Genomic DNA, 26,098 nt, shown 5'->3' on the forward strand with positions numbered 1-26,098 from the left:
GCAATAGAGTGGAGGAGAGAAATATCCCTCCGGATGGTTGTAATTTTGATGATAAAGTAGTTAGATAGGTCAGTGGCTGAGAGGGTGGAGGTTGGGGGGGGGGGGGGAGGGGGGGTTAAGTAGGGCATTGAAGGTGGCAAAAAGACGACGTGGGTTGGAGGTTTGGGTAGCGATCAAGCGAGTGAAGTATATCTGTTTGCTATCAGCGAGGGCAGTATGGTACGTCTGCAACTTGGTCTTGTATCCCAGGAAATCATTGTTGTGGCTGGATTTCCTCCATTTGCGTTCTGCAGCTCGTGTCTCATTTTGTAGTTTTTTTGTGAGGGCAGTGTGCCAAGGTTGGGGGTTGGGGCGACTGTTGGTACGAAATGTCAGGGGAGCAGCATGATCTAAGGCTGCGGAGAGGTTACTGTTGTATTGAGCTGCCGCTTCGTTGGGGCAGGTTAGGCTGGGGAGGGAGGAGAGTGGAGGGGTGTGGCTAGTACATTGGGGTCAAGGTTGCGCAGATCTCTCTGCCAACGTCCAGTTTGGGGAGGGTGACCGGGGGTGCTGGATGGAGTGAGGGTGATGAGGTGGTGGTCAGAGATGGGGACTGGTGTAATGTCCAGGTTTGTAAGTGCGATGGCTTTGGAGAAAATTAGGTCCAAAGTATTACCAACACTGTGGGTTGTGGAGTTAGCTTCTTACGCTCACCAACTCCCATGGCCTCACTCAGCATACTGAGTGGCAGCAGAGGTGGTAGGCTCATCAATTGGAATGTTAAAGTCTCCGAGGATGGTTGTTGAGAGGTCGGAGGACAGGATGTGTGGGAGCCAGGAGGCAAGGTTTTCTAGGAAGTGTGATATTGTACTGGAGGGGGGGCGGTATAGGACTGCAATAATGGCTGGGAGGGGATGGTAGAGGCGGATAACATGGGCCTCAAGGGAGGTAAAGTAAAGAGAAGGGGGAGGGGTAAGGACACGGAAGGTGCAGGAAGGGGAGAGGAGTAGGGCCACCCATCCCCCAGGCCTGTTATCTGGTCTTGGGGTATGGCTGAGGTGTAGACCCCTGTAGGATAGGGCTGCAGCTGCAGGCAGGTCAGAGGGGGTGAGCCAGGTCTCAGTAAGGGCAAGAAAGGTGAGGGTTTTTGAGATAAAGAGGTCATGGATAGTTATAAGCTTGTTGCGGATAGATCTGGCATTCCAGAGAGCGCCGCATAGAGGAAGAGATTGAGTATGGGGCGGATAGGAATGAGATCGGGGCGAGAATGTTCGTGGGTATGGGGAGGGTGGGAGGTGCAGCAAGGAGAGGGGCTTGGTGGATGAATTTGGTTGTGGTGGGTGAGGGGGGGGGGGGGGGGGGCTGGGAGACCGGAGCGGGCCTGGGGTTAGGATGTGTGGTGAGCAGTGGACAAGGGACCAGGGGGAGGAGCAGATGGAGCCAGAACATGAGGCACCAATAGGGCGGGTGATCAAGCGGAGGAGGAGGAGGTATGAGGGGGGTACGCATAATGATGTGTTGGGGATACATACTGTTGCACTGGGAGTGGTGGTGAAAATAGGTAGGGAAAATGGTGTAGCAAAGGTTGGAGGATACTTGGTGGTGGGCTTAACTAGGGCAATGGAGCAGCGTTTAGTCGTTTATCAGTTCAGTTTGTTTTTATTTGGTGGGGTGGCTTGTACGCTGTGCAGTTCAGATTCAAAGGCAGAGATTATCTAGTTAGACAGCAATAGTGTTCAGCAATACAAGTAAGTTACAACAAAGTTAATGTTACCTTGATGTGGTGCTTATTTCTGCTAAATTACTGGTGAATTCTGGTAAATTCATTTTTTGCCCTTTGAAAGCTGCCCTTAGAAAGCGAACCTAATTGTCGCAAACCGACAAGGTGCTTCTCCTTATATACACATAGCTATAGCAATGTGTAATCAGGAAGGAAGGCCTAGTCAGCTGGCAGACAATATGCAAATTAAGTAATAGGGGTGGTCTTATTTCCTGCAGCTTTAAACAGATCCGTATGTGATACAGGCTTTGATGGAAATTGCAGACCAGCCACCAAAAAACAAAGTGAACAAACAAAGCCAGAATTCAATAGCAATTACAATACTGTCTTTAATGTAACTCAGGTTCTAACACTATTACAGAGGAAGATGAAGAAAGCAAAAAGTTAAAAAAATACAAAAGATGGAAGAGATCAGACATACACAGCAGATGCAGGATGAAATTAAGCGTTTGCTTGCAGATATTTCAGACCAGTTCAGATTCAAACATGGAAGAGATCAGACATACACAGCAGATGCAGGGAGATGAGAACATTGGTCAGTAATTTGGCCAAGCAAACTTGGATGTGCACTAGGCATAAGTACACTGAATTATTCTGGACATGACCCAGCAGTAGCATTGCATTGATAAAAAACTGTATCATTGCTTTACGTGTTGCCGCAAGAAAGATGGGTCCATGACCTTGCAGGAAGTCAACTAGCATTTAATGTTATAGCAAACCTGTGATTAGAGGAGGGGGAAGAGTTTGATACTCACCTAGTTAGTGGGAAGCCTCTGGATAGTCCTGAGACTTCCCAGATCCTCCTCAAGCCCACCATTGCTGCCCAGGACACTCTTCTTCATGGCCATGCTCTCGTCCGTGTACGAGCAAATCAGTACTGAGTATGGTCCATGCATGCCCAGTAGAACAAAGCTGCTCATGCACAAAAGGAAAAAGCAGTGCCCAGTATGTATGCACTTGTACACGGATGGGAGCACAGCCACAAGAGCATATTCAACAAGCTGTTGTCAAATATGTTCAGAGACACCCAGCGCTGGACCGTAGGGCTCAAGGAGGATCTCAAAAGCCTCTAGACCAGTGATGGCTAACCTTTCAGAGGCCAAGTGCCCAAACTGCGACCTAACATCGACTTTTTTATCTCCGAGTGCCACTGGGGGGGGGGGATGGGGGGATTGTTAGGCGTCGAAAAATGGGCATGGCCATGATATTGTATGGGCGGAGCTAACATAATGATGTAACAGCGAGGCATAAGAAAGCAGTGTTTTCCGCCATGATGTGGTGAAACGAGGATTCGCATCATGGGTGTGCAGAAACTGTATGATGCTATTTATACCCGCCGTAACCCCAAAGCAGCAAATATAGCCAACTATGACCATTAAGGGCTCATTCACACTATTTGCTACACTGTCAGTTTTGACGCAAAACACATAATGTAAGATTCATATGGTAACATGAAAGTCAATAGACTTCCATGTTACCATTCACACTACAGGTATGCGTCCCCATGCATTACGTTGTAACGCATCTGGGAACATTTTAACACACAACGCATACGTTTCCCCGATGGGTACAGCTGCCGACGTCCATGCTTTAGCGCACCACAACGTGCATTCCGTGCGATCACTGTGCGTTGGCAGCGCATGCATGAAATCGTATTCGTGCATACGTTCTGTAGTGTGAATGAGCCCTTAATAATAAATGCAGCAAGTTACCCCAGACACCAGAAAATAAAGGCAATGTGTGCAACATTTCAGCAGAAAATCATGCAATGTGGGCCACATTGCACCAGGAAACAAACGCAGTGGGCCACATTGCACCAGAAAACAAACGCAGCGGGCCACATTTCACCAGAAAACAAACGCAGAGGGTAGCATTTCACCAGCAAACAAACGCATGGGGCCACATTTTACCAGAAAATAAAAGCAGTGGGCAGCATTTCACCAGAAAACAAAAAGCGGACAGCATTTCACTAGAAAACAAACAGTGGGCCACATTTCACCAGCAAACAAACGCAGTGGGCCACATTTCACCAGAAAACAAACGCAGCGGGCAGCATTTCACCAGAAAACAAACGCAGAGGGTAGCATTTCACCAGCAAACAAACGCAGTGGGCCACATTTCACCAGAAAACAAACGCAGAGGGTAGCATTTCACCAGCAAACAAACGCAGTGGGCCACATTTCACCAGAAAACAAACGCAGCAGGCAGCATTTCACCAGAAAACAAACGCAGTGGGCCACATTTCACCAGAAAACAAATGCAGTGGGCCACATTTCACCAGAAAAACGCAGTGGGCCACATTTCACCAGAAAACAAACACAGTGGGCAGCATGTCACAGGACATAAACACAATGTGACAAAACATTTTACCAGAAAATAACACAGTGGGCCGCATTTTACCTGAAAAAAAAAAAGTAATGTACTCACCTGACAGAAGTCTTCTCTCTCGGCTGGGCTCATCTCCCCCGAACACTCCTCCTGCAGTCTCCCGCGCTGCCGCTGACAGGCAGAGTGCAGGGCTACGGGAAGATGGCGCCCGATGCCCTGTACTGGAGACACAAATAGTCTCCAGTACAGGGCTTCGGCAGCCATCTTGCCGTAGCCCTGGTCTGCCTCCCGGGAGACTGCGGGGCTGCGGGATATGAACTGGTGCGGCGGTGTCTAGTAGACGCTGCGGCCAGTTCATAAGCAGTGGTGGCGTGCCAGCAGATTAGGCTACGCGTGCTGGGCCCGGCACGGGTGCCATAGGTTCGCCACCGCTGCTCTAGACTATCCAGAGGATTCCCACCACTGAGGTAAGTATATATCATATCATTAAAAACAATCACAGGTACACTTCAATGTATTAGTGCCTTGGCTTTTGATGCAACCCTAAAAACCATTGGTTGATTACAAAGAAACGATTTTTATTAAAAAGAAAAAAAACAAACACTACACATACTGACATTTAAGACCGTACAAAAGTGAGTAATTTAGTATAGTTGGTTCTCCTGGCCGGTGAAATGAGCCAACAGCACCATTTCATTGTTATGTGCAATATGGCCAAAATCAGTTTAACTTACCCGGGCTTCTTTCAGCCCCTTGGAGTCATCCTGGGCCCGAACCGTCCTGAGACCTCTGCAAAGCTGGCCAGCCACGCGCGAACTTCATGAAAAAAATCGATGCTGTGCACGTGCTCCCAGTAACACATATGCAGTAGCCTCCGACTGGCCAGCTTTGAGGGTGGCGCTGCTGCTCGCTGGAAGGTCTCCGAAGGATGACCCGGGCACAGAATGACTCCAGGGGGCTGCAAGAAGCCCCAAGTAAGTTAAACTGATTTATTTTTACTTTAATAATACTTAAAGTGGCTGCAGTTCTGGCGCTTTAAGTCCGCCAGGAGAAAAACCCAATACAAATGATGTTCTGTGCCTCGTCTTGTCATTGGATACTTTGAATTCTAGTCCTGCTCCATGTGAGTTCCAAATATACTAAAACACAATACGGGGCTTACTCAATGCGGGAAGAACATTAATAGCAATACCATTAAGCTTTACCTATAGAAAGACAATAGATGATCATAGAAGGATCAGACCAATCACAGCTAGATAGAGCTCTAGCTGACATCTGAAGTTCCACCCGATGGCTTTTTTTGGAAGAAAGGGCAAGTCAGTCGGGTTAAATATTCCTGGTTAATTGCCATTGTTTTCTCCCACAACTACAGATCTTCTCTTCCACTGCCACCTGCATTGCAAGGAACAAATGCTGATCTTTCACAATAAATTACAAAACATTTGCTTAAAGAAACACATACAGAATATTTTTATATCAAAGTTTTATTCAGGCAGATGGAACAACAAACTTCAAAAACATGAAATTACACTTGATAGTTCAGTAAATGTATATCAACAACTTCTTAGGCTGTTCAAAAGCAGGCAGAAAACGTTTATGGAGGAGGATCAGAGAGACATACCTACTGCATAATGAAAGACGGCTGTAATCAGTTTCCTGACTTGGCTATAAGTGGCACAGAAAAAAGATCAATGGGCGCCCAAGCAATGTCCAGATGCTCGAAGAAGCAGATTTATTCAGACAAGTGCAAAGAAGTCTGTAACAAAAATGAAACAGCTGCCCATCTCAACCAGTCCATCCATGGCCCATATATCAGCTGAAATCCAGGCACCTGATCCATGTTTGCTCCAATGTTCAGTTCACTTGTGCTGAAGACCCATACAGAAGCTCTGTAACGCTCAATCCATACACAATTATTGCATGAATCAATTATTTGTAGTGATGGACCCACATCTAGAAGTCAACACACAAAGGATATAGAGGACACAAAGTAGCTCATTGTATGGAGCCACCTATCATTGCTGAGATTTAGTCTCTGAGTTTGTGAGATGAAACATGTTATTATTTGGGGAAGATGGTTGGTTGATGAAGGGGTGCCACTGTCCCTGAATGCTGGTGTTGTCTGAGTGTTGAGGTTTCCTGATTCGGATGATCTCCAGACCAGATTGGTTAGCCATTTTCTGCACCAGTTCTGCAATCTCCTCAGCAGTTTTGCGGTTGATGGCTTCTTCTCGGACGGACCCGTTCACTGAAGAAACAATATACATACAGGTATTCAGTATTCACTCTGAAATAAGCCCCTACATCTGATTAGCAGGACTGGATTACTTAACCACTTCAGGATGAGAGAATTTTCACATATCAGCACTGCTCCCATTTATTCGTCTATAACTTTACTACTACTAATCACACCTAAATTATCTATATATTGTTTTTTCAGGACAAATTAGGCTTTTAGTGTGTGAAAAATTTATTTAGTAATTACCTTATTTTCTATGCATTTTAAACCCACACATTGTATTTGCTCATCTATCCTGGTTATTACAACATTTAGATTATGTTCCTAGTGTTTTTTTGCTTTCTCATTGTGCACTATCAATGATTATGAGACCTTATTTGCAAAAATAATAGTAATATACCCTCATGGCATGCATATTTAAAAAAGCCAAGTTCCTAAGGTAACAATACATGTTTTTTCTCTTATATTCTGTCACTTTTTTTTCATTTTACAAGTCTTTTATTTTGATACAGAATACGCAGAAATTTAATTGCTTTTGATTCAGTTTGTGACTAAAAAGAATACACAAAACATGGGCCTCAAGCCTAAAACTGCCTAAACTCCATTCTACAACTTATCACAGTTAAAATGTTACCACATAGGTCTCTTGTAGTTTTTCTAAGTCTTTCCCAAGTTTGATCATAGTTTTTAAAATTACTTTTTTATGTTGGATTGAGTTTGCCGCTACCTATTTTTTATTTGACCTGCGCCCGAGCTTTAAGACACACCAAAATGTATTCCACAACTTTTCATGGTTAAAATGATACCACATATGCCTCCTTTGGATATATTTGTCCAGTGTAGTTGTGGAGACTGCACCACCAGTTTAGTACTAACCAGTTAGGCTTAACTGGTTAAAGTAGAAGAGGTTTGGGTACCCTGACTGTAGATCTAATATCACTGTGGGCCTTAATTGTGTAAATTCAGGGACACAAAGCTAAGTTTTTGCCAGGACCTACATACACAAACAAAATACATGACCTTTTGTGATTGCTTTAGGTGACAATATACTTTCAATTAGTGTGCAGCAAGCTGCATGGCTCTCTCCGAGGCAGCCCATTCTGTTCTATAGAAAGGGACAAAATTGCAGTTGGCCAAGTAATAACTAACATAGCAGGTCATTGAGGGGAAGAATGCAAACATTAGGGCCTCCTGTACACATTTGATCCTTGCCACCAATGCCAGACCAAAGGGGGAGGTCCTGAACTGGCAAATCGCTACTCCTGTCTTTACTGCAAAACACAGAAAATGTCCATGGTCTGGGTGAATAGACATGAAACTATGTATTCTGAACGGGCAGGGACAACATTCTAAAGATGCTTTGCACAGGTCCTTTAGTAGACCTGTGACAAGCTTTCTGGGAAAACACCATTTTGTAGCACTTCCCAATAATCGGAAGTGTAAAAAACAAAAACAAAACTGTTCTCCTGTCATCCTATGTGCTAAACGAAGCTTGTAAGTACTCATGGGACCTGTGAACCGTAGCATAGTGTGGGCGGCGGCTTAGGAGGTGAAGGAACGGCACACTAATGCTGGCCTGCACCACTCTGCAAGCATAGATATGAAACTGCCCCTGGAAGATTTGAGTGCAGAGCTAAGCCATTAAAGGGAACCTAAACTGAGAGGGATATGGATGTTTCCTTTTAAACAATAACAGTTGCCCTGCAGCCCTCTTTGGCTGCAGCAGTGGCTGAATCACACACCTGAAACAAGCATACAGATAATGCAGTCTGACTTCAGTCAGAGCACCTGATCTGCATGCTTGTTGAGTGGCTGTGGCTGAAAGTATTAGAGACACAAGATAAGCAGGAGAGTCAGGCAAATGGTATTATTTTTAAAGGAAACGTCCATGTCCTTCTTAGTTTAGGCTCACCCTGCTCCTGCACAAGTATTACTATTCCCCCTCCAGGCCGCAATGGATAGTGGGAGAAAGACATCATTTGGCTTCCAGTTATTGCTGGGGCATGAATTACAGCGTTTTTAGAATAATTTGTGCTCCGTCTTTTGACTGTGCCCAAATCACTCACTGAGCGCTGCTATAACCGTAATTCCTATTGCGGCCTATGGTGGCACCAGCTGCGCCCAAATCTCCTGCGCTGTTTTTACAGTGCTCGCTCTGCAATAGAGAAAACTGAGTGATGTATTTTAGACATGGGTTTACTCAAGAAAATGGGGACTACCATGTGCACACTTATCTTACATCTTCTCAAAATTAGGTAAAAACTCCTGAACAAAGGACTTCCTTTCAAGTGCATTCAGTATCTAGTAATATATAGTATTAAGAGTAATGCCTACGATTGAGTGCTCACAACCTCAAAATAGAGTCTGGGAGACACAGACAGACGTACAAACCCAGGGAGGAGAGACTTTGCCAACACTGTGAGCAGAAGACCCTTGAGGATGAAAGCCACTTCCTGCTGCACTGCCCCAAATATACTGCAACCAGGGACACTTACTTTAAGAAATTGTTGGAACTATTCCCAGACTTTCTCACACTAGAAGATGAGAGAAAAACATATATCCTACTAGGAGAAGAGGAATCCACAGTGACAATCACTGCACACTATGTCACAGCATGCCACAGACTGAGAGGAGCATAATGGAACTGTAAACCTAAAAAAATGTCCACAGACTGCTTAGCCACGGTCCCCCTACCCCACCCCCTCCCATGTCCCCTATTTCCCCTTGCTTTGGCAATACCTGTAATGAATCTTGGTCATGCCAATAAAGATATCTTTGATTTGATTTGACTTTGATTTGATTTATTATTGATCAAAGCCTCAATCTAAGACATTTTACCCACACTAAAATATACTTATAATAGCAATGTAAACCACTTTGATAAACAAGGCTTAATGTTTAAAGACGACTAAAACATCAAATAAAATCATAAACGACTAGTTAAAAAGCATTGGTAGCTCATTGTTTAGCTTTACTTGTTGCCAGGAGTTGCATTTTGATTGTAGTTTATCCAGCCAGGAAGGAGGATGTGGGCTTGTATGAAATCGGTAGAATATCAAGTTCTATAATCATGCAAGGCTAATGTGGGTTGGCATAAACAGCTTTGTTTTCCCCATAAACTTAGGTTTTTCATAGAAACTTATCTACATCACAGTGAAAATCAATAACCGCCCTCTGAACTGTACACATATAGAGTATGCCAAACACCACGAGTGCCTCCATCTGAGGCCATACATCATGCGCACCTGAAGTAAGTAAAATGGCTACGGTAAGTTCATTACCATTTCAGAGGTTTAAAATAATCACATGCATAACAGTTCCCATTTGCAAATTTCCCTTTAAAAATTAGATGATATTAGTGGTGAACATAGGTTCACTTCACGGCCCAATTCACATTGGCATTGAAAGCGTTCCGATCTATTCACCCCGTTCCACTGGATTGACAAATGCGTCGCATTGACTACACGCTAAGGGAATGGAGGGTCACGAATAAAAAGCTGATCTGTTTGACGGATCAGTTTTTGACCTGTGCAGTGTGAGTCGGCCCTTAGATGATCTATCCTGAATGTTATTAAAAAGGTAAATGTAGTATTAGGGTAATGCCTACGAGAAACACATTTACCTACAGTACTAAAAGCAGGAAAACAGCTCCTCTCCGTAGCAGCCGCCGATCGTGGTCACGCTACCGTAGCCGGGAGCATACTGCCCAGGCACAGAAGTACTGAGCAGAATCCTCCCAGGAACGGTAGTGCAACTGCGAGATCACGTATGCACAGAGGCTGCAGACCTACTGTGAATGGGACCACGGGACACATAGCCTTACAGCGGCTGGAGGAGGAAGCCCCAGGTAAATACGTTTGTTTGTTTTTTAAATTTCCAGATGTATCCTTGAAGTTTAATGCATCTAGGTTGTTTACCATTCATATAATCTTTTCTGTAAAAAGAACCACATTTTTAGGGGCTTTATCAGAAAGTTATGCCATTGCTTTTTAGAGGCATGCTGGGAGTGATGTCAATGCAGGCAGCAGAAAGAATTGGTCAGACTTTTTTTTAGTGAAATGATGCAGTGTTTGTGGAACTTGGATAATTCAAAGAAAGAAAATCTCCTGTTCCCCTTAAATAAAATGGCAATAGTGTTTTGACTAAAGAACATTCAGAAATCAGTACCTGGTGGAATTGGCGATATCCCATAGGGAAACCTGGCATGCAAATCGCACATAAAATTGCATGCTGCAGATTCTCAGATCGCTTTGCACGCAATCAAAACTGTTCCATTGCCCTGCATTGGTTTCAGGACACCCACGGTGCGATGCGGCTATGTAGCCGCATTGCACCACATATAATGGAAACGGGCCCAAAAGCTCACAGAAATCGGACAGAAATGAAGCAAGCTGTGCACTGCGTAGCTACACATTAAAGTGAACCTGAAGTGAAAATAAACTTATGATATAATGATTTGTATGTGTAGTACAGCTAAGAAATAAAACATTAGGAGCAGAGACATGAGTCTAATATTGTTTCCAGTACCGAAAGAGTTAAGGAACTCCAGTTATCTATGCAAAAGAGCCATTGAGCTCCACAACTTTCAATGTCGCAGAGGGCTCTGTCTTCTGAAGCTTATTATCTCAAGTGTCTGGCACTTTATTCTTTTTTTTCTGCAGAGGACAGTTCAAAAGTTCACTAGCCTGCTTTGTAAAATCATTTAGGATGCTGATTAGTGTGTAAACTGCAAATATTAGACAATGATGCAATGTTATTAAAAAAAAAAAAAAAAAGATATAACTCAAAATAAAAATATGAGAATATTTTATTTTCTACTAGCGTTGTAGTAATTATCCATACTACACAACCAATTCATTATATCATAATTTTTTTCTCGCTTCAGTGTCTCTCTACGCCATAGCAGTGATATTGTTGCAGAATGCGAATAGTGCATGAGCATGCTCTGACAATTGCTTCTGGTAACAGTCCTGCTAGCTCTTCTGACAAACCTACTATGCATGTGAGATTACTTTTTTCTCAGAACTTTCTTTCTCATTCCTCAGAACTCAGTATGAGAAGTGTGTTGCTACAAACATCCTCAGTCAGATAGCCCTGGTATAAAGCTGAATTGTTAGGACAGCCTGAGGCGCTTCAGGCCATCACCAGAAACCAGACAAAATGTCAAGCGGTTTTGCTGCCAGTGACGGATAGCGCTGTCCAAAGTGTTTGGGAACTGCAAAAGACAACTTTACTTACGGTAACGTCTTTTCCAGTAGTCAGAAGGACAGCACCCCTGGTGAGAGACTTGTCTCCCTCCCAATCGTGGACAGGAACTGCAAAAGAAAAGATTTGCATAACAAATTGGCAGCCATACATAAGCCACTATCTTACCACCAGTAACTCAGTTAATATAATAGATGACACGGACCGCATAGATGCTCACTTACATAATTATTATTCCACCCAAAAGAAGGGCGGGTTGCAGGGGTGCTGTCCTTCTGACTACTGGAAAAGACGTTACCGTAAGTAAAGTTGTCTTTCCCAGAACGTCATTGGACAGCACCCCTGGTGAGACGATGTACAAGATATAGGATCTAGGGAGGGACCACTGCCTGCAGCATCTTCCTTCCAAATGATAAGTCTGCTGCAGCCGAGATGTTTAGGCGATAATGTTTCACAAAAGTGTTCTGACTTGACCAGGTAGCAGCTCTGCATATCTGTTCTATAGATGCCCCTGCCCTCTCTGCCCAGGAGGTTGATATTGCTCTTGTAGAATGAGCTCTGATTGGAGAGATTAAATGCTTTCCTTGAACCTGATATGCTGATGTGATAGCCTGTTTTATCCATCGTGCCAGCGTTGCTTTGGAAGCTTTGTTGCCTCTTTGTTTTCCAGCAAAAAGGGTGAACATTGCGTCAGTTTTCCTCCAGGAACTTGTTCTTTCCATGTAGTGTATAAGACATCTCCTTACGTCAAGGGAATGGAGTCTCCTTTCCTTTTCATTACTAGGATTCTCGCAAAAGGAGGGTAGGAAGATCTCCTGATTTCTGTGAAAAGAGGAAACTACCTTGGGTAGAAAGGCTGCATCAGGACGTAATGTTATTCTATCCTCTGAAATGGTGCAATAAGGCTCTCTAATGGATAGTGATTGCAATTCACCAATTCTCCTGGCTGAAGTAATTGCCAGCAGGAAAATGGTCTTTAAGGTAAGAAATTTTTCCGAAATTTGCGCTAATGGCTCAAACGGAGCCTCACACAAACCCTGTAAAACAATGTTTAAATCCCAAGCAGGTACTTTTGTTTTAATTGCTGGCTTAAGTCTCTTTAAAGCCTGAAAAAAACGTACAATTAGATTTTCTTCTGCCAGTCGTTTTTCTAAAAACACACTAAGAGCAGATACCTGTACTTTCAGGGTGCTGATACTAAGACCTTTCTTATAACCACACTGAAGAAATTCCAATACGGATTTGAGAGATGAATTGTTAAAGGATCTTTCCCTACACCAATCGTTAAATATTCTCCAGGCTTTCTGGTATATTTCTCGAGTCACTTTTTTTCTACTCTGTATCAAAGTTTCTGATAGTTCATCTGAAAACCCTTTGGACTTCAGGATGCCCCATTCAGGTTCCAAGCTGAAAGGTGAAGCATGTGTAAGTTCGGATGCCATACTGGACCCTGAGATAGCAAGTGTGGCAGAGGAGGAAATATTATCGGATCTGTTACTGCTAGTGCCCTCAGTGACGTGAACCATGGTTTTTTTGGCCACAGTGGAGCTATTAAGATTACTCGAGCCTTGTCCTGTATAATCTTCTTTATCACTCGTGCTAGCAACGGAACTGGAGGAAATGCATACATCATTACTTCCCCCCAATTGATCGAGAAGGCATCTACTTTCCATGGTAGATCTTCTGGAAACAGGGCACAAAATTGTTGGCATTTCGTATTCACTTTCCTTGCAAACAAGTCTATTTTTGGGCAGCCCCATTGTAACGTCACCTGCTGGAATATTTCCTGATCTAATGACCATTCGTTCGCATCCAACCTCTTCCTGCTGAGGTAGTCTGCCAGTTGGTTTGAGGTTCCTTTTAAGTGTGTCGCTGTTAAGGATGAGAGATTCCTTTCTGACCAAAATAGGATCCTCTTCGTCTTTTCCCATAAGGATTGACTCCTCGTACCCCCTTGCCTGTTTAGGAAAGCCACCACACTCTGATTGTCTGTCCTTATCCTCACATGAGACTTCTTGATTTGGGGCCCGAAATGTAGTAAAGCTTGCCACACTGCTTGCAGTTCTCTGTTGTTTGATGACTGTGAACTGATCGTCATACTCCAGGCTCCCTGGGCCGGTTGAGAATTGAAGTGGGCTCCCCAACCCCATAAACTGGCGTCGGTTGTAATTGTATTCTGATGAGGAAAACTCCACAGACGACCTGGAGATAGATGATCCAGCTGTTTCCACCAAAGCAGAGAAGCCTTTATACTCTGTGGAATGACGATTTTCTTGTCCAGTGACGTCATAGACCTGTTCCAAGATTTTAGTATCCACATCTGTAAGAATCTTGCATGGAACTGCCCCCACTGGATTGCCGGAAAGGAAGAAGTTAGAAGACCTAGAAGTGCCATGGCCTTTCTTAGCGATATGCTTCTCAATTTCTGAAACGAGAGAACATTGTCAATAATAGCACTGATCTTCCTATCAGGTAACAACAATTTTTCATTTCTAGTAGAAATAATGAAACCCAAAAACTCTAAGGATTGGAAAGGAACTAGGGCAGACTTTTCCCAATTAATCAACCAACCCAAATCCTGGAAGAAGCTCAAAGTTGTAGTTATCTGATCAAAAACGGATTTCTCAGAAGACCCCCATAATAAAAAATCATCAAGGTAACCGACAATATTAATCTGTTTTAACCTGAGAAGGGCTAGTACCTCAGACATAACCTTGGTGAATAGCCATGGAGCTGAAGATAATCCGAAAGGTAAGGCATTAAACTGAAAATGTCTCACCTCTCCTTCCATCCACACGGCGAACCTTAGGTATTGTTGGCAGGACAAATGGATTGGCAGATGAAGATATGCATCCTTCAGGTCTAGAGATGCCAAGAAGTCGTCTTTCTGTAAGAGATGAACTACAGATCGGATATTGTCCATCCTGAACTTTCTGTATTTGACCCTCAGATTTAGTTTCTTTAGATTTAGAATAAATCGATAGGTTCCCTGAGGTTTCCTCACCAGGAAGACTGGAGAGTAGAATCCCTGTTCTTTTTGGCATGCTGGAACCCGGCGAATTACCCTTTTCTGAAGAAGTGACCTTATTTCTGATTGAAGGGCTATTCTTAAAGATGGGTCTTTTGGACAAGGGGTTAGGACAAAATTTTGAGGGGGAGGCTGCTCGAACTCTATTTTGTAACCTTCTAATATTATATTCAGTAACCACTGATTGCTGAAGAGTTGTTGCCATTTTTCGAAATAGTTGGTGACTCTCCCCCCCACTGGAATGATGGCGTCATTGCTTGTTTGTCTTTTTGGTATTAGTAGAGGTATTGGGGGGTCTTTGTTGTCTATAAGGGGCCCATCTTCTACCCCTGGAAGATTTGTTATCCGCTTCATTTTTGGCGGGGGCCCGAAATGGCCGCTTATTTTGAAAAGGGCGCTTCCTTGGGAAATTCTTATTATTATCCGCCGTACGATCTAGTGTATCGTCCAGCTTTGAACCGAACAGCAGATTACCTTCACAGGGGATACCACAAAGCTTAGATTTTGAGGAAGTATCCCCATTCCAGGTCTTAACCCATACTCCCCTTCTAGCCGAGTTGACTAGCGCCGTGGTTCGGGCTGCCAACTTTACTGTATCATCTGCCGCATCAACTATGTAATTTGAGGCATTCGTAATTTTTGGGAAGTCATTCAGAATTTCTTCCCTAGAAACTCCATTAGCAATCTTAAATTGCAGGTCTGATAGCCAAGTTTTCAGAGAACGACTAACTGCTGTTGATGCCACAGCCGGTTTGAAAGTTAATGAAGCCGACTCCCAAGCCCTACGCAAAACATTATCCATTTTTTTGTCTATTGGATCTTTTAGGTTACCAAAATCTTCAAACAACAGGTCTGATTTTCTTGACACCCTGGAAAAGGAAGGATCCAGCTTTGGCGGAGGACCCCAACAAGCCTGATCATCCGGGGCAAAAGGGTAGCGCTTAGATAAAGATTTGGGCCAAAAGGCCCTTTTCTCAGGATTTTCCCATTCCTTCTTAATCATAGATTTAAGAGTAGAATGGACCGGAATGAATCTAGATTGGGGGTCCGCCAAACTTTCATACATCTGATCCAGGGGTGTCAGGGGTTTTTGCTCTGATCTAATACCCATTGTTTCATGCATGGAGGTTAGGAGATCTTTCATTAAATCTGGGGAAAAAGCAAATTTCTGTGATTTCTCAGCTTTTTCTATTTCTTCACCCTCAGATATCTCTTCTAATGCAGATATTTCCCCCTCAGAGAGTTCCGAGCCCTCTATATCACTCTCCCTACTTCTCCTAGCCTGCACAGGAATACGTGCCGCCGGAGTAGGAGAAGACCCAGTATTGATAGGTATAACAGCAGCGTCACTGCTAGGGCCAGGAACATCAGCAGGGTTGGGGGCTACAGCTTGAGAAGAAATAGCAGAATCCTTAATTTCTTTGATTGCTGAAGACATTTCCGCCCGCATCCAACCCATCAGATCTTTAAATATGACAGGGGATTCATCTCTAACCAGTTTATTTGTGCAATCCTGGCACAACTTTTTAGAGGATGAGGATGACAAGCGAGTGGAGCAAATGGCACATTTCTTCGCAGATTTGCTAGATCCACTTGATGCATGCTGACCCTTGTCAGTTTTATCATGTTTTTCAGGCTTTTCATGTTTTTCAGGCTAAAAAACATAATAATAAGCCAACCATTAGCACCCTCTCTAGTACACACATATATATATATATACACACTGCATATCTATATTTCCATTGTACTTGCCAGAGAGGTATCTTGGGCTGGCCTGGCAGACTGCGCAGGAGCTGACCCAGAAGCGTCCTCCATGCTCACATAAACCACCAGAGTGAGACAGGGAAAAGGATTAAATCCAGAATCACATGAACAATAGGGCTCAGCTGACTAGCCCATTAGCATAATTAATTTGCATAGTCCCCCGTCGCGGCACCTGCCGCTTAATAGATATGCATAATTACCTCGTATTTCCGCAGCCCCTGCCGCGCTATTCGCTAATTACCTCAGCGAATCAGCTGATGCTGATTCGCAATCACCTCCGCGGCCCCTGCCGCCCGATCAGAGTCACGCCGGACGCCGTGCGTGACAACTTCCGGGTTGACCCGGAAGTATCTTGGTCTGAAAGCGCGCCTGCGCTATATCTCTGCTGCCTCATACGGAGAAGCCTCCTCCACGCTGCAGGGCTCCGACTGTCCACTGTACAGCATGCCTGGAGCCCTGAAAGACGTTGCCCCCGACCATCTGTCATGGATAGCATCCTGGAGACCTCTCCTCTGCATTCCCGTCCGGGACAGGAAACTGAACTGAGTTACTGGTGGTAAGATAGTGGCTTATGTATGGCTGCCAATTTGTTATGCAAATCTTTTCTTTTGCAGTTCCTGTCCACGATTGGGAGGGAGACAAGTCTCTCACCAGGGGTGCTGTCCAATGACGTTCTGGGAAAGCAACCACTAATCCCATCAGTGTGCAATCACCCAGAACACCAGACAGCACAGAAATCTCATGCAGGTTTCATGACACTATCACAACTGTCTGCAATACAGGGAATCTCTACTGGAGGAAGGGCTATGTCTGCTCTCTCAGATATAGAACTCTTTGCACAAAATTAAAGAGTAACTGTCGGGCATAAAATCAATTCTTTATTTTTAATCTGGTAAACAAGTAATAAGGATGCTAACCAGGCAATGCAAAAGTTAAAAATCACTATTACTTTTCTTGTTGATAAACGATCATTCCCCAGTTTACCTGACTCTTATTTGGTACATCTGCCGCACAAAGGAAGTTGCAGGGCATGCTGGGCTGTCTTTTTTTGCTTCTTTACTTTCCCCTTAGACTTAACTAATGCAGCCTGATTGGCTGAAGGCTCTTTCCCTCCTGTTTTCCCCTCCCACACCTCTATTACTCTCTGATTGGCCAATATTTCTCATGCGAGGCAATGCACTTTCTATTGCGGAGCTGAGTGGGAACGCCTGAAGTCTGGGAGGAGGGTGGGCAATGCATACACAATCAGGCAGAGGAGAGTAAGGGAGGAAATAACATCAGGATTGGCTTCAAGATAGAGACAGTTAAAATGGAGAATCCTAAGAAGGATTTTCTCTTCTTTTACTATAGAAAAATAATCACTAAAATCAAAACGTGGACAGCGCAATACATATGTTATGTAAGTAGAGCAAGTATTTATCTGCTTATACATGTGTTGTTTTTTTCTGAGATAGTATGGCTGAAAGCTCCTCTTTAAGCCACAAACTTTAAGCAGACCTAGAGTAAAAACTGATCATGCCTTGCACAATAAGTAACATTACATTTTGAAACCACTTTCCTACCAAAGGTTATTTCTCCCTAAAGGGAAGGTTCACGGTCCTGTATAAAAAAATAAAAATACAAAACCACTTACCTGGGGCTTCCTCCAGCCCGTGGCAGGCAGAATGTGCCCTCGGCGCCGCTCGAGGCTCCCGGTCTTCTCCTGTGGCACACCCGACCTGTCCAGGCCGGCTGCCAGGTCAGGCTCTTCTGTGCTCCAAGGTGCGCCTCACGCGGCCGCGCTGACGTCATCGGACATCCTCCGGGCTGTACTGTGCAGGCACAGAACTACTGCGCCTGCGCCGTACAGCCCGGAGGATGTCCAATGACGTCAGCGCGCCCGCGTGAGGCGCACTTTGGAGCGCAGAGGAGCCCGACCTGGCAAGGTCAGGTGCGCCACCGGAGAAGACGGAGCGGCGCCGAGGGCACGTCCTGCCTGCCACGGGCTGGAGGATGCCCCAGGTAAGTGGATATGTATTTTTATTTTTTTTTATGCAGGACCGCGGATCTTCCCTTTAAAAACCCCAGCACTTTTCACATATCACGCTTCTCCCATTTATTTGCTAATAACTTTATTGCTACTTATCACACCAAAATGATTTATATATTGTTTTTTTGGCCCACAATTAGGCTTTCTTTGGGTGGTATTTATTGCTAAGAAATATTTTATATGCATTTTAAGGTATGTAGAAGGTATGTAAAAAAGCAGTCGGCACCGTCTTCAATTGCTATTATTTATACAGCTTAGTCATGTAAATACACAATTATTTACATGACTAAGCTGTATAAATAATAGCAATTGAAGACGGTGCCGACTGCTTTTCTACATATCTGATGGGATTGGTCGTCCTTCCAGCCTGGCACGTCGTCCTCTAACTTGTCAGGGTGCATCACTACACTTGAAGAAGATATGCATTTTAAGGGGAATATGAAGGGAAAAAAAATGATGAGCTACTGTAGATAAAACCTATGCATTTTATATGTCCTGGTCATTACACCATTTAAATTATGTCTCTAAAACAATGTATGGCGACAATATTTTATTTTTATTTGGAAATAAAGGTGTATTTTTTTTCTATATTTTTACTATATTAATAATTACAAGTGCTTATTTGCAAAAATAGCAGTAATATACCCCTCATAAAAATACGTATGAAAAAAAAAAAAAAAACTAACTTCCTAAGAATTTTTTTTTAATGTTTTTACATTTTTACTTTTTGACCGCTAGATCTTATCAATCTTACCATTTAAACACCTTTAAAGATCTGACCATGCAAGAAAATACAGGTAGTCCTCGGTTAACAAACGAGATAGGGACTGTAGGTTAGTTCTTAACCTGAATCTGTTCTTAAGTCGGAACACTAAGCCCTCTCTGTCCCCTGTACCTCTGTGCCCCCCTGTGCCTCCAGTGCCCCCCCCCCCCCCCTCTGTGTCACCTCTGCCCTTTGTACATGCTTATACAAGTTTAAAAGCCATTATTTCTTAGATTTTTTTTTATCGATTTTCTCAAAAACTACAAGTCCAATTTGAAAAAAAAATGTTTGGCTTGCTCACATGGTACTCAAAATAAGTTTGATATTGCTTTACCACATACTTTTTCAATTTTTAAGTCCTGAAAAGTAATTTTTTTAGATAAGATACAAAATTACCTCCAGGGAGAAATCGCAGGAGAAAAGGTTAATTGGATAAGGTCCACTTAAGCTGAGTACACACGTACGATAACGATCGTTCGAAAACAAACGATAACGACAATCGGACCGATAATCGTGCGTTCCAAATTTTCCAACCATCGTTTTTTTTGGACGATAACGACCGTTATCATTCAATCCGACCGATGCAACCCGGCGGATTTTTTCGAAAGATAATCGTTCAATCGTTGCAGTGTGTACAAAGATCGTCCGATAATGATTATCTGTGGAGTAGTACGCATGTTCTTATTGCCTGTCATAACGTTACTTCCGTTTGCGTACGCATTTTTTTATCGTTCGTCGTTCAGTACTTTATACTTATATCGTTCATGTGTGTACACAATCGTTCATTAAGAACGATCTTTTCGGTCTAATTTGAATATCGTGTAAACGTCACGAATCGTTCGTAACGAACGATCTTTATCGGACGTGTACGATAAAGATCGTTCGTTACGAACGATTCATGACGTTTACACGATATTCAAATTAGTCGGAAAAGATCGTTCGTAATGAACGATTGTGTACACACGTGAACGATATAAGTATAAAGTACTGAACGACGAACGATTAAAAAATGCGTGCAGAAACGGAAGTGACGTTATGACAGGCAATAAGAACATGCGTTATCGGACGATCTTTGTACACACTGCAACGATTGAACGATTATCTTTCGAAAAAATCCGCCGGGTTGGATCGGTCGGATTGAACGATAACGGTCGTTATCGTCCCAAAAAACGATCGTTGGAAAATTTGGAGCGCACAATTATCGGTCCAATTGTCGTTATCGTTCGTTTTTGAACGATCGTTATCGTACGTGTGTACTCAGCTTAAGCCAGTGTTCCCCAACCCTGTCCTCAAGGCCCACCAACAGTGCATGTTTTGTGGAAATCCACAGAGGTAGATAATCAGCTCTGCTGGGACACTAATTACTTCACCTGTGCATGTTTGTGGTTTCCTGCATGTACTGTTTGTGGGCCTTGAGGACAGGGTTGGGGAACTCTGCACTAAGTGACTGGAGCAATTAATGGTTATTTCCACAAACAAAACATTACTTTGGGTCAAAAGCAGGAATGATCTCGATATAGTCTGAACCCAGTTGGGAGGACAGTTTTTTTGGTATGTTATGCCAGTAATTCTGCTTAAAATAATGAGTGTCCTAATAATTAAGTGTACCTAAATGAAAATACCTCAGATAGTAATGCAATATATCCACATTAATGATTTCTTATCTCGGCTTGAATGTTATACTTTTACAATCTTCCCACTCTCCTGCCCACTTGTAAATTCTCGATCTGTGTTGCTCATCCTCCCTGTGCAGATTGTCATCAGCACCCATTGAGGACAAAGATCAGGCTAGCTACGAGTCATTTTGTACTGTAAGCCATGGGATTGGCATGATAGCAACTAATCTTAAACCATTTTTGTACACAATTAAAAGTGGTAAAGAAGGTATATTGAAAGAGAATGAAGGAAGGTGGAAGGGAGAACACACTAAATCTGATGTTAACCATGGTAAGTTTTGAAAGTTATCAGTGTTTTACTGCTTTCTGCGCCCACTCAGAACCACGCCTACGCTTTTCCTGACGTTTTACGGGTATAGAAGTGAGGTCTTCAAAGAGGATCATGAACTACAATAAGTAGTTCAATCTTAAAGTGTACCAGAGCCGAGCTGTGTTAAAAGTTTTATACATACCTGGGGCTTCCTCCATCCCAATGCACGTGGATCGCTCCCACACCCGCGTCCTCCGTCTTCGCCAGCTCCGGCACCAGGTCCCGTAAGTTCTGCCAGTCTGCGCAAGAGAAGTGCGCTCTCTACATATCACTCCAGCAGGTGCCAGAGAGATACGTAGACAGCGCACTTCTCTTGCGTCAAACTGGTTGTAACTGGCAGAACTTACTGGACCCGGTACTGGAGCTGGAGAAGACGGAGGACGCGGGTGTGGGAGCGATCCACAGGCAATGGGCTGGAGAAAGCCCCAGGTATGTATAAAAAAAAACACACAAAAAAAAAACTTTTATTACAGCTCGGCTCTGGTCAATCCTAATCATTATATTAACATTGCAGAGAAAATAAATCTGTTTAAGTGAGAAAAAAACAAAACAGTTTAGACAAAAGGAAACTTATTCTAAAAAGAATAATAAATGTTACAATTATCTCATTCTATAATTATTCACCCAAAAAATGAATTCAGTATATGCCATTTGCGAGTGAGGATGCAGTGCCACTTTCTGGAAATTAACGCAACTGCAACTTTACTAAAGAAAACATTCTTCACTTGGAACAGAAAGTATTTGCAATAATTCAGGTTGGAGTTAGCTCTGAAATGTCTCCCAGAGCATCACTGCTGAAATATGCAAATTAACCATTGTTGTCCTTAGAAGCTAAACACACCTCCAGAACCGCTGGAATGCAATGATGTGTCAGCTTTTAATTGTACAGAGTCACAATAATCCAACATGCATACAGACTGTTTCAGACCGGTTGGTCTTCATCAGTGCACAGCATGGTTGAAGATGGATACCTAAGGGCAAACGGGGCATGCTTAGTGGGCTCATCTCATGCCGATCCCCCCGTTGTCCTACATCCCCCTCTGGTACAGCCTACCGACCCCTGGACTTACTTCCTGGTTGGGTGGTCACAGCTGACTGTGCAGGCGCTGCCCGACGGTGCACATCCTTGTTCACAATGCGTAGTGTGCCTATGCAAACCAATCCCAGCTGCCGGATCAAGGAGGATTGCCGCCAGGCAGCGCCGGCACAGTCAGCTGCGACAACCCCGAACAGGAATTAAGTTGGGGGGGGGGGGGGGGTCCTTAGGCAGTACCGAAGAGGGACAAAAGAGGAATTTGGGGGGGGGGAGGGGGCGGGCATGAGGAGAGCCCACTAAACATTCCCGTTTTCAATTTAATTTTGCGCTTAGGGAATCCTTTAAGCAATACCAGTTGCCTGGCTGTCCTGTTGATCCTCTGCCTTTAATACTTTCAGCCATAGATTCTGAACAAGCATATTCAGATGAAGTGTTTCTGACATTGACAGATCTGACAGGATCAGCTGCATGCTTGTTTCTGGTGTGATTCAGACACTACTGCAGCCAAAGAGATTAGCAGTACTACCAGCAAACTGGTATTGTTTAAGAGGAAACAAATATGGCAGCTTCCAGATCACTCTCACCTTGGGTTCACTTTAAACGAGTGTTGGGTAGGCACGGGCAAAATTTCTGCCAGTAGAATTAGGCCACTTTTGCGCAGACCCAAAAGCAGTGGACACGCGGCTTCGTTCTAATGGAAATTCACAAACTTTACTCAAGCATGCCCAGTACAGATGCATAGCAGGAGCAGAGCCATGAGTAAAGCTCAACACACACCATACAATCTTGGTATGGGGGGGGGGGGGGGGGGGGTGTTGTTTAATCTGCAGCATATGTTTGGGATACATGAGGAAACCAGCACCTTTTAAGAAATCTAACCCGAACATAAGAGAAAATATATAAACTCTATGCAGATTATGTCCTGGCTGGGATACACTAAACCTGTGTGGTGAGAGTGCCACCTGCTGAGCCAATGTGCTGGCCATATATACTACAAGCATGCTGCCTTCTCTGATATGGTCTCTGCCATCCAGCTACTTACAATATTCTGCCACCAGTTTGGGCACTCTGCACGGCTTGGGATTCACATACATTACAACACTGGGGTTCTGCTTGGCAAGGTCAACTATCTTCTCTTCAATAAATTCTCTGAAATTAGAAAAAAACAGCACACATTAAGCTACTACTGCCCTCTCCAGGACAACTATGAGCATGGCAAAGATTTTACAGAGAGATGTACACAGACTGGAAGTCTCAGATGGGTCTTACGTGTACACAGCTTGGCAGTCTCAGATGGGTCTTACGTGTACACAGCTTGGTAGTCTCAGATGGGTCTTACGTGTACACAGATTGGCAGTCTCAGATGGGTCTTACGTGTACACAGATTGCCAGTCTCAGATGGGTCTTACGTGTACACAGATTGGCAGTCTCAGATGGGTCTCGTGTGTACATAAAACTGGAAGTCTCAGATAGGTAAAGCCCTGTGTGTACAGAGGCTAGCAATCTCAGGTGGGTTCTGTGTGAACACAGACTTGCAGTCTCAGGTGGTAAGGCCCTGTGTACACAGACGGGCAGTCTGGGGGGAGGGGAGCTCTGCAATAACATGCACCAGGAAAAGGGGGAAGTTTGAAGCTGCTCCTTAAAACTTTCCCCACGTGGAAATTACGTTATCATGACAAGATGAGGCTGTTTGCATCAGCGAGTCATTTGTATGCCGGGCATTTGCAACTCGGGGCCTAACTTATCTCAGAATGTTACCTAACTGATCTCAGAATGTTATTAAAGGAATACTGAAGGGGGGGGGGGTCGGGGGAAAATGAGTTGAATTTACTCAGGGCTTCTAATTGTCCCCACAGACATCCTTTGCCCACGCAGCCACTCCCCTATGCTCCGGCCCGCCTCCAGTTCACTTCTGGAATTTCAGACTTTAAAGTCTGAAAACCACTGCGCATGCGTTGCCGTGTCCTCGCTCCCACTGATGTCACCAGGAGCGTACTGCGCAGGCCCAGTATGATCTGTCCCTGCGCAGTACGCTCCACAACAGCGGGAGCAAGGACACGGCAACGCAGGCACAGTGGTTTTCAGACTTTAAAGTCTGAAATTACAGAAGTGAGCCGGAGCATCGGTGAGTGGCTGCGTGGGCATAGGATGTCTGCAGGGGACCATTAGAAGCCCCGGGTAAGTTCAACTCATTTTCCCCGACTCCCCTACAGTATTCCTTTAAGCGTTTCAGATAATTTACCAAGGCCTTATTTGCCATGAACATAATCCCATAAAAATCTAATTCAGCCCAGCCACTTAAGCTGGGAATACACAAGTTTTTTTGGCAAATTCACTGGCCGATCATTTTTTCCGAGCGATTTCCATTAACTTCTATGGGAAAATCAATCAGAAAAACTATCGAAATCAGATTGGACCTGTTGAAAGTTATCTAACGAGCCATCTATCTGCCAAAAAAACTCATGGTATATTCCCAGCATAAAGGACCTGCTGAGATCATTTCTGTTCACTCGCTAACACAGATCAGAATAGCAGACTGGATGGGAACCTTAACTCTAAAAAAATAAAATAAATAATTAATATGAGTTTCACTTACCTGGGGCATCTACCAACCCCCTGCAGTCACTCACAGCTCCTCCGGTCCGCCACCGCCAGCTAGTTCCTTTTTTGCTGACTCTGAGTCGGCGGGCCAGCATGCATGCCTTTGCACGCATTCCCGCTGATGCAGGAAGCTATCGCAGACATTAACGCATACATTTTTACATATTGCACCTGCAATGCGTGAGAGCTTCCTGCACCAGCGGGAATGCGTGCAAAGGTACACGAGTCGGCAAAAACGAAACCAGATGGCGGCGGGGGACCGGAGGAGCTGTGTGTGACTGTGAGGGAACAGGATGGCTGCAGGGGGGTTGGTAGATGCCCCAGGTAAGTGAAACTCAATTATTTTTTTTTAGAGTTAAAGGGAACCTTAACTGAACAGGGGGTAAAGAGTTTCAATTACCTGGGACTATTACCATCCCCCTGCTGCAATCCTGTGCCCTCGGAGCCGCTCTGGAATCCTCAGGTCCCCCGCTGTCACTTAGTTTCATTTTTTGACGACTCACCAGTCGGCCGTCCGCCATGCGTATTATTGGACGCATTCCCTACTGCAATTAGCGCGGTTGCGGACTTTTACTTGTATTTTTGTACGTGTTGCAGTCCGCAACAGCGCTAATTCCAGTCGGGAATGTGTCCAATAATACGCATGGCGGCCGGCCGACTGGTGAGTCGTCAAAAACGAAACTAAGTGACAGCGGGGGCCCGGAGGATTCCAGAGCGGCTCCGAGGGCACAGGACTGCTGCAGGGGGCTGGTAATAGCCCCAGGTAAGTGAAACTCTTTACCCCCCGTTCAGTTAAGGTTCCCTATAAAAAAGGAGGGTGATGCTTTAAATCATTGTTCTTCCTCTGTAAACCATGGTTACCTGCAAGGAAATATGTGCAGTCATCATTGTGTTGCATAAAAAAGGACTACACAGGCAGGGATAATGCTGTTACTGTGATGATCCGCTCAGCTGGCTGCACAGGCAGACAGCCGTTTGTCCATTCCTCTAGTCTGTGGGCTGCAGGTCTCTGGAACAGAGACCTGTCTTTCCATTGCAAGTTTCTGGTCTGTTCTCTTGCTGGGGAATTTGCATACATTCGTTATGCAAATCCCCTACCTGCCTTCTTTGATGACTGGCACTATAAGAGCTTTATGTTTCCCAGAAGGCTTTGCTGGTCATTTCCTTTCCATGGTCTGTTCCTGATGGACACTGCTGGAGTGTCAGCCATTGCTATCTAGTATAGTTAATTCCTGGGGGTTGCTTTAGGCTCCCCTTCTAGCCCAGTCAGGTTGTATTATCTGTATTGCCTGTTCTGTCTTGTCTTGCCTGTTGCCATTGTCCTGTCCAAATGGTGGTCGACAGGAAATGGTTCTGATCT

The 26,098-nt window shown here is 44.3% G+C and overlaps 1 protein-coding gene across 1 annotated transcript in view; it reads right to left on the minus strand.

The window, feature by feature from the left end:
* Positions 1–5,555: 5,555 nt before the first annotated feature.
* Positions 5,556–26,098, minus strand: part of MRPL43 (mitochondrial ribosomal protein L43) — a 28,021-nt gene continuing 7,478 nt past the window's right edge. The window contains exons 2-3 of the mRNA XM_068255291.1: positions 23,180–23,286; positions 5,556–6,335 (exon numbers count right to left, since the gene is read on the minus strand). Coding sequence (XP_068111392.1) covers positions 6,103–6,335; positions 23,180–23,286 — 340 coding nt within the window. The 3' untranslated portion in view covers positions 5,556–6,102. The remainder of the gene's footprint in view (positions 6,336–23,179; positions 23,287–26,098) is intronic.

The sequence above is a fragment of the Hyperolius riggenbachi genome, chromosome 10 (genome assembly GCF_040937935.1).
Source record: "Hyperolius riggenbachi isolate aHypRig1 chromosome 10, aHypRig1.pri, whole genome shotgun sequence".
In the NCBI taxonomy this organism is placed as follows: domain Eukaryota; kingdom Metazoa; phylum Chordata; class Amphibia; order Anura; family Hyperoliidae; genus Hyperolius; species Hyperolius riggenbachi.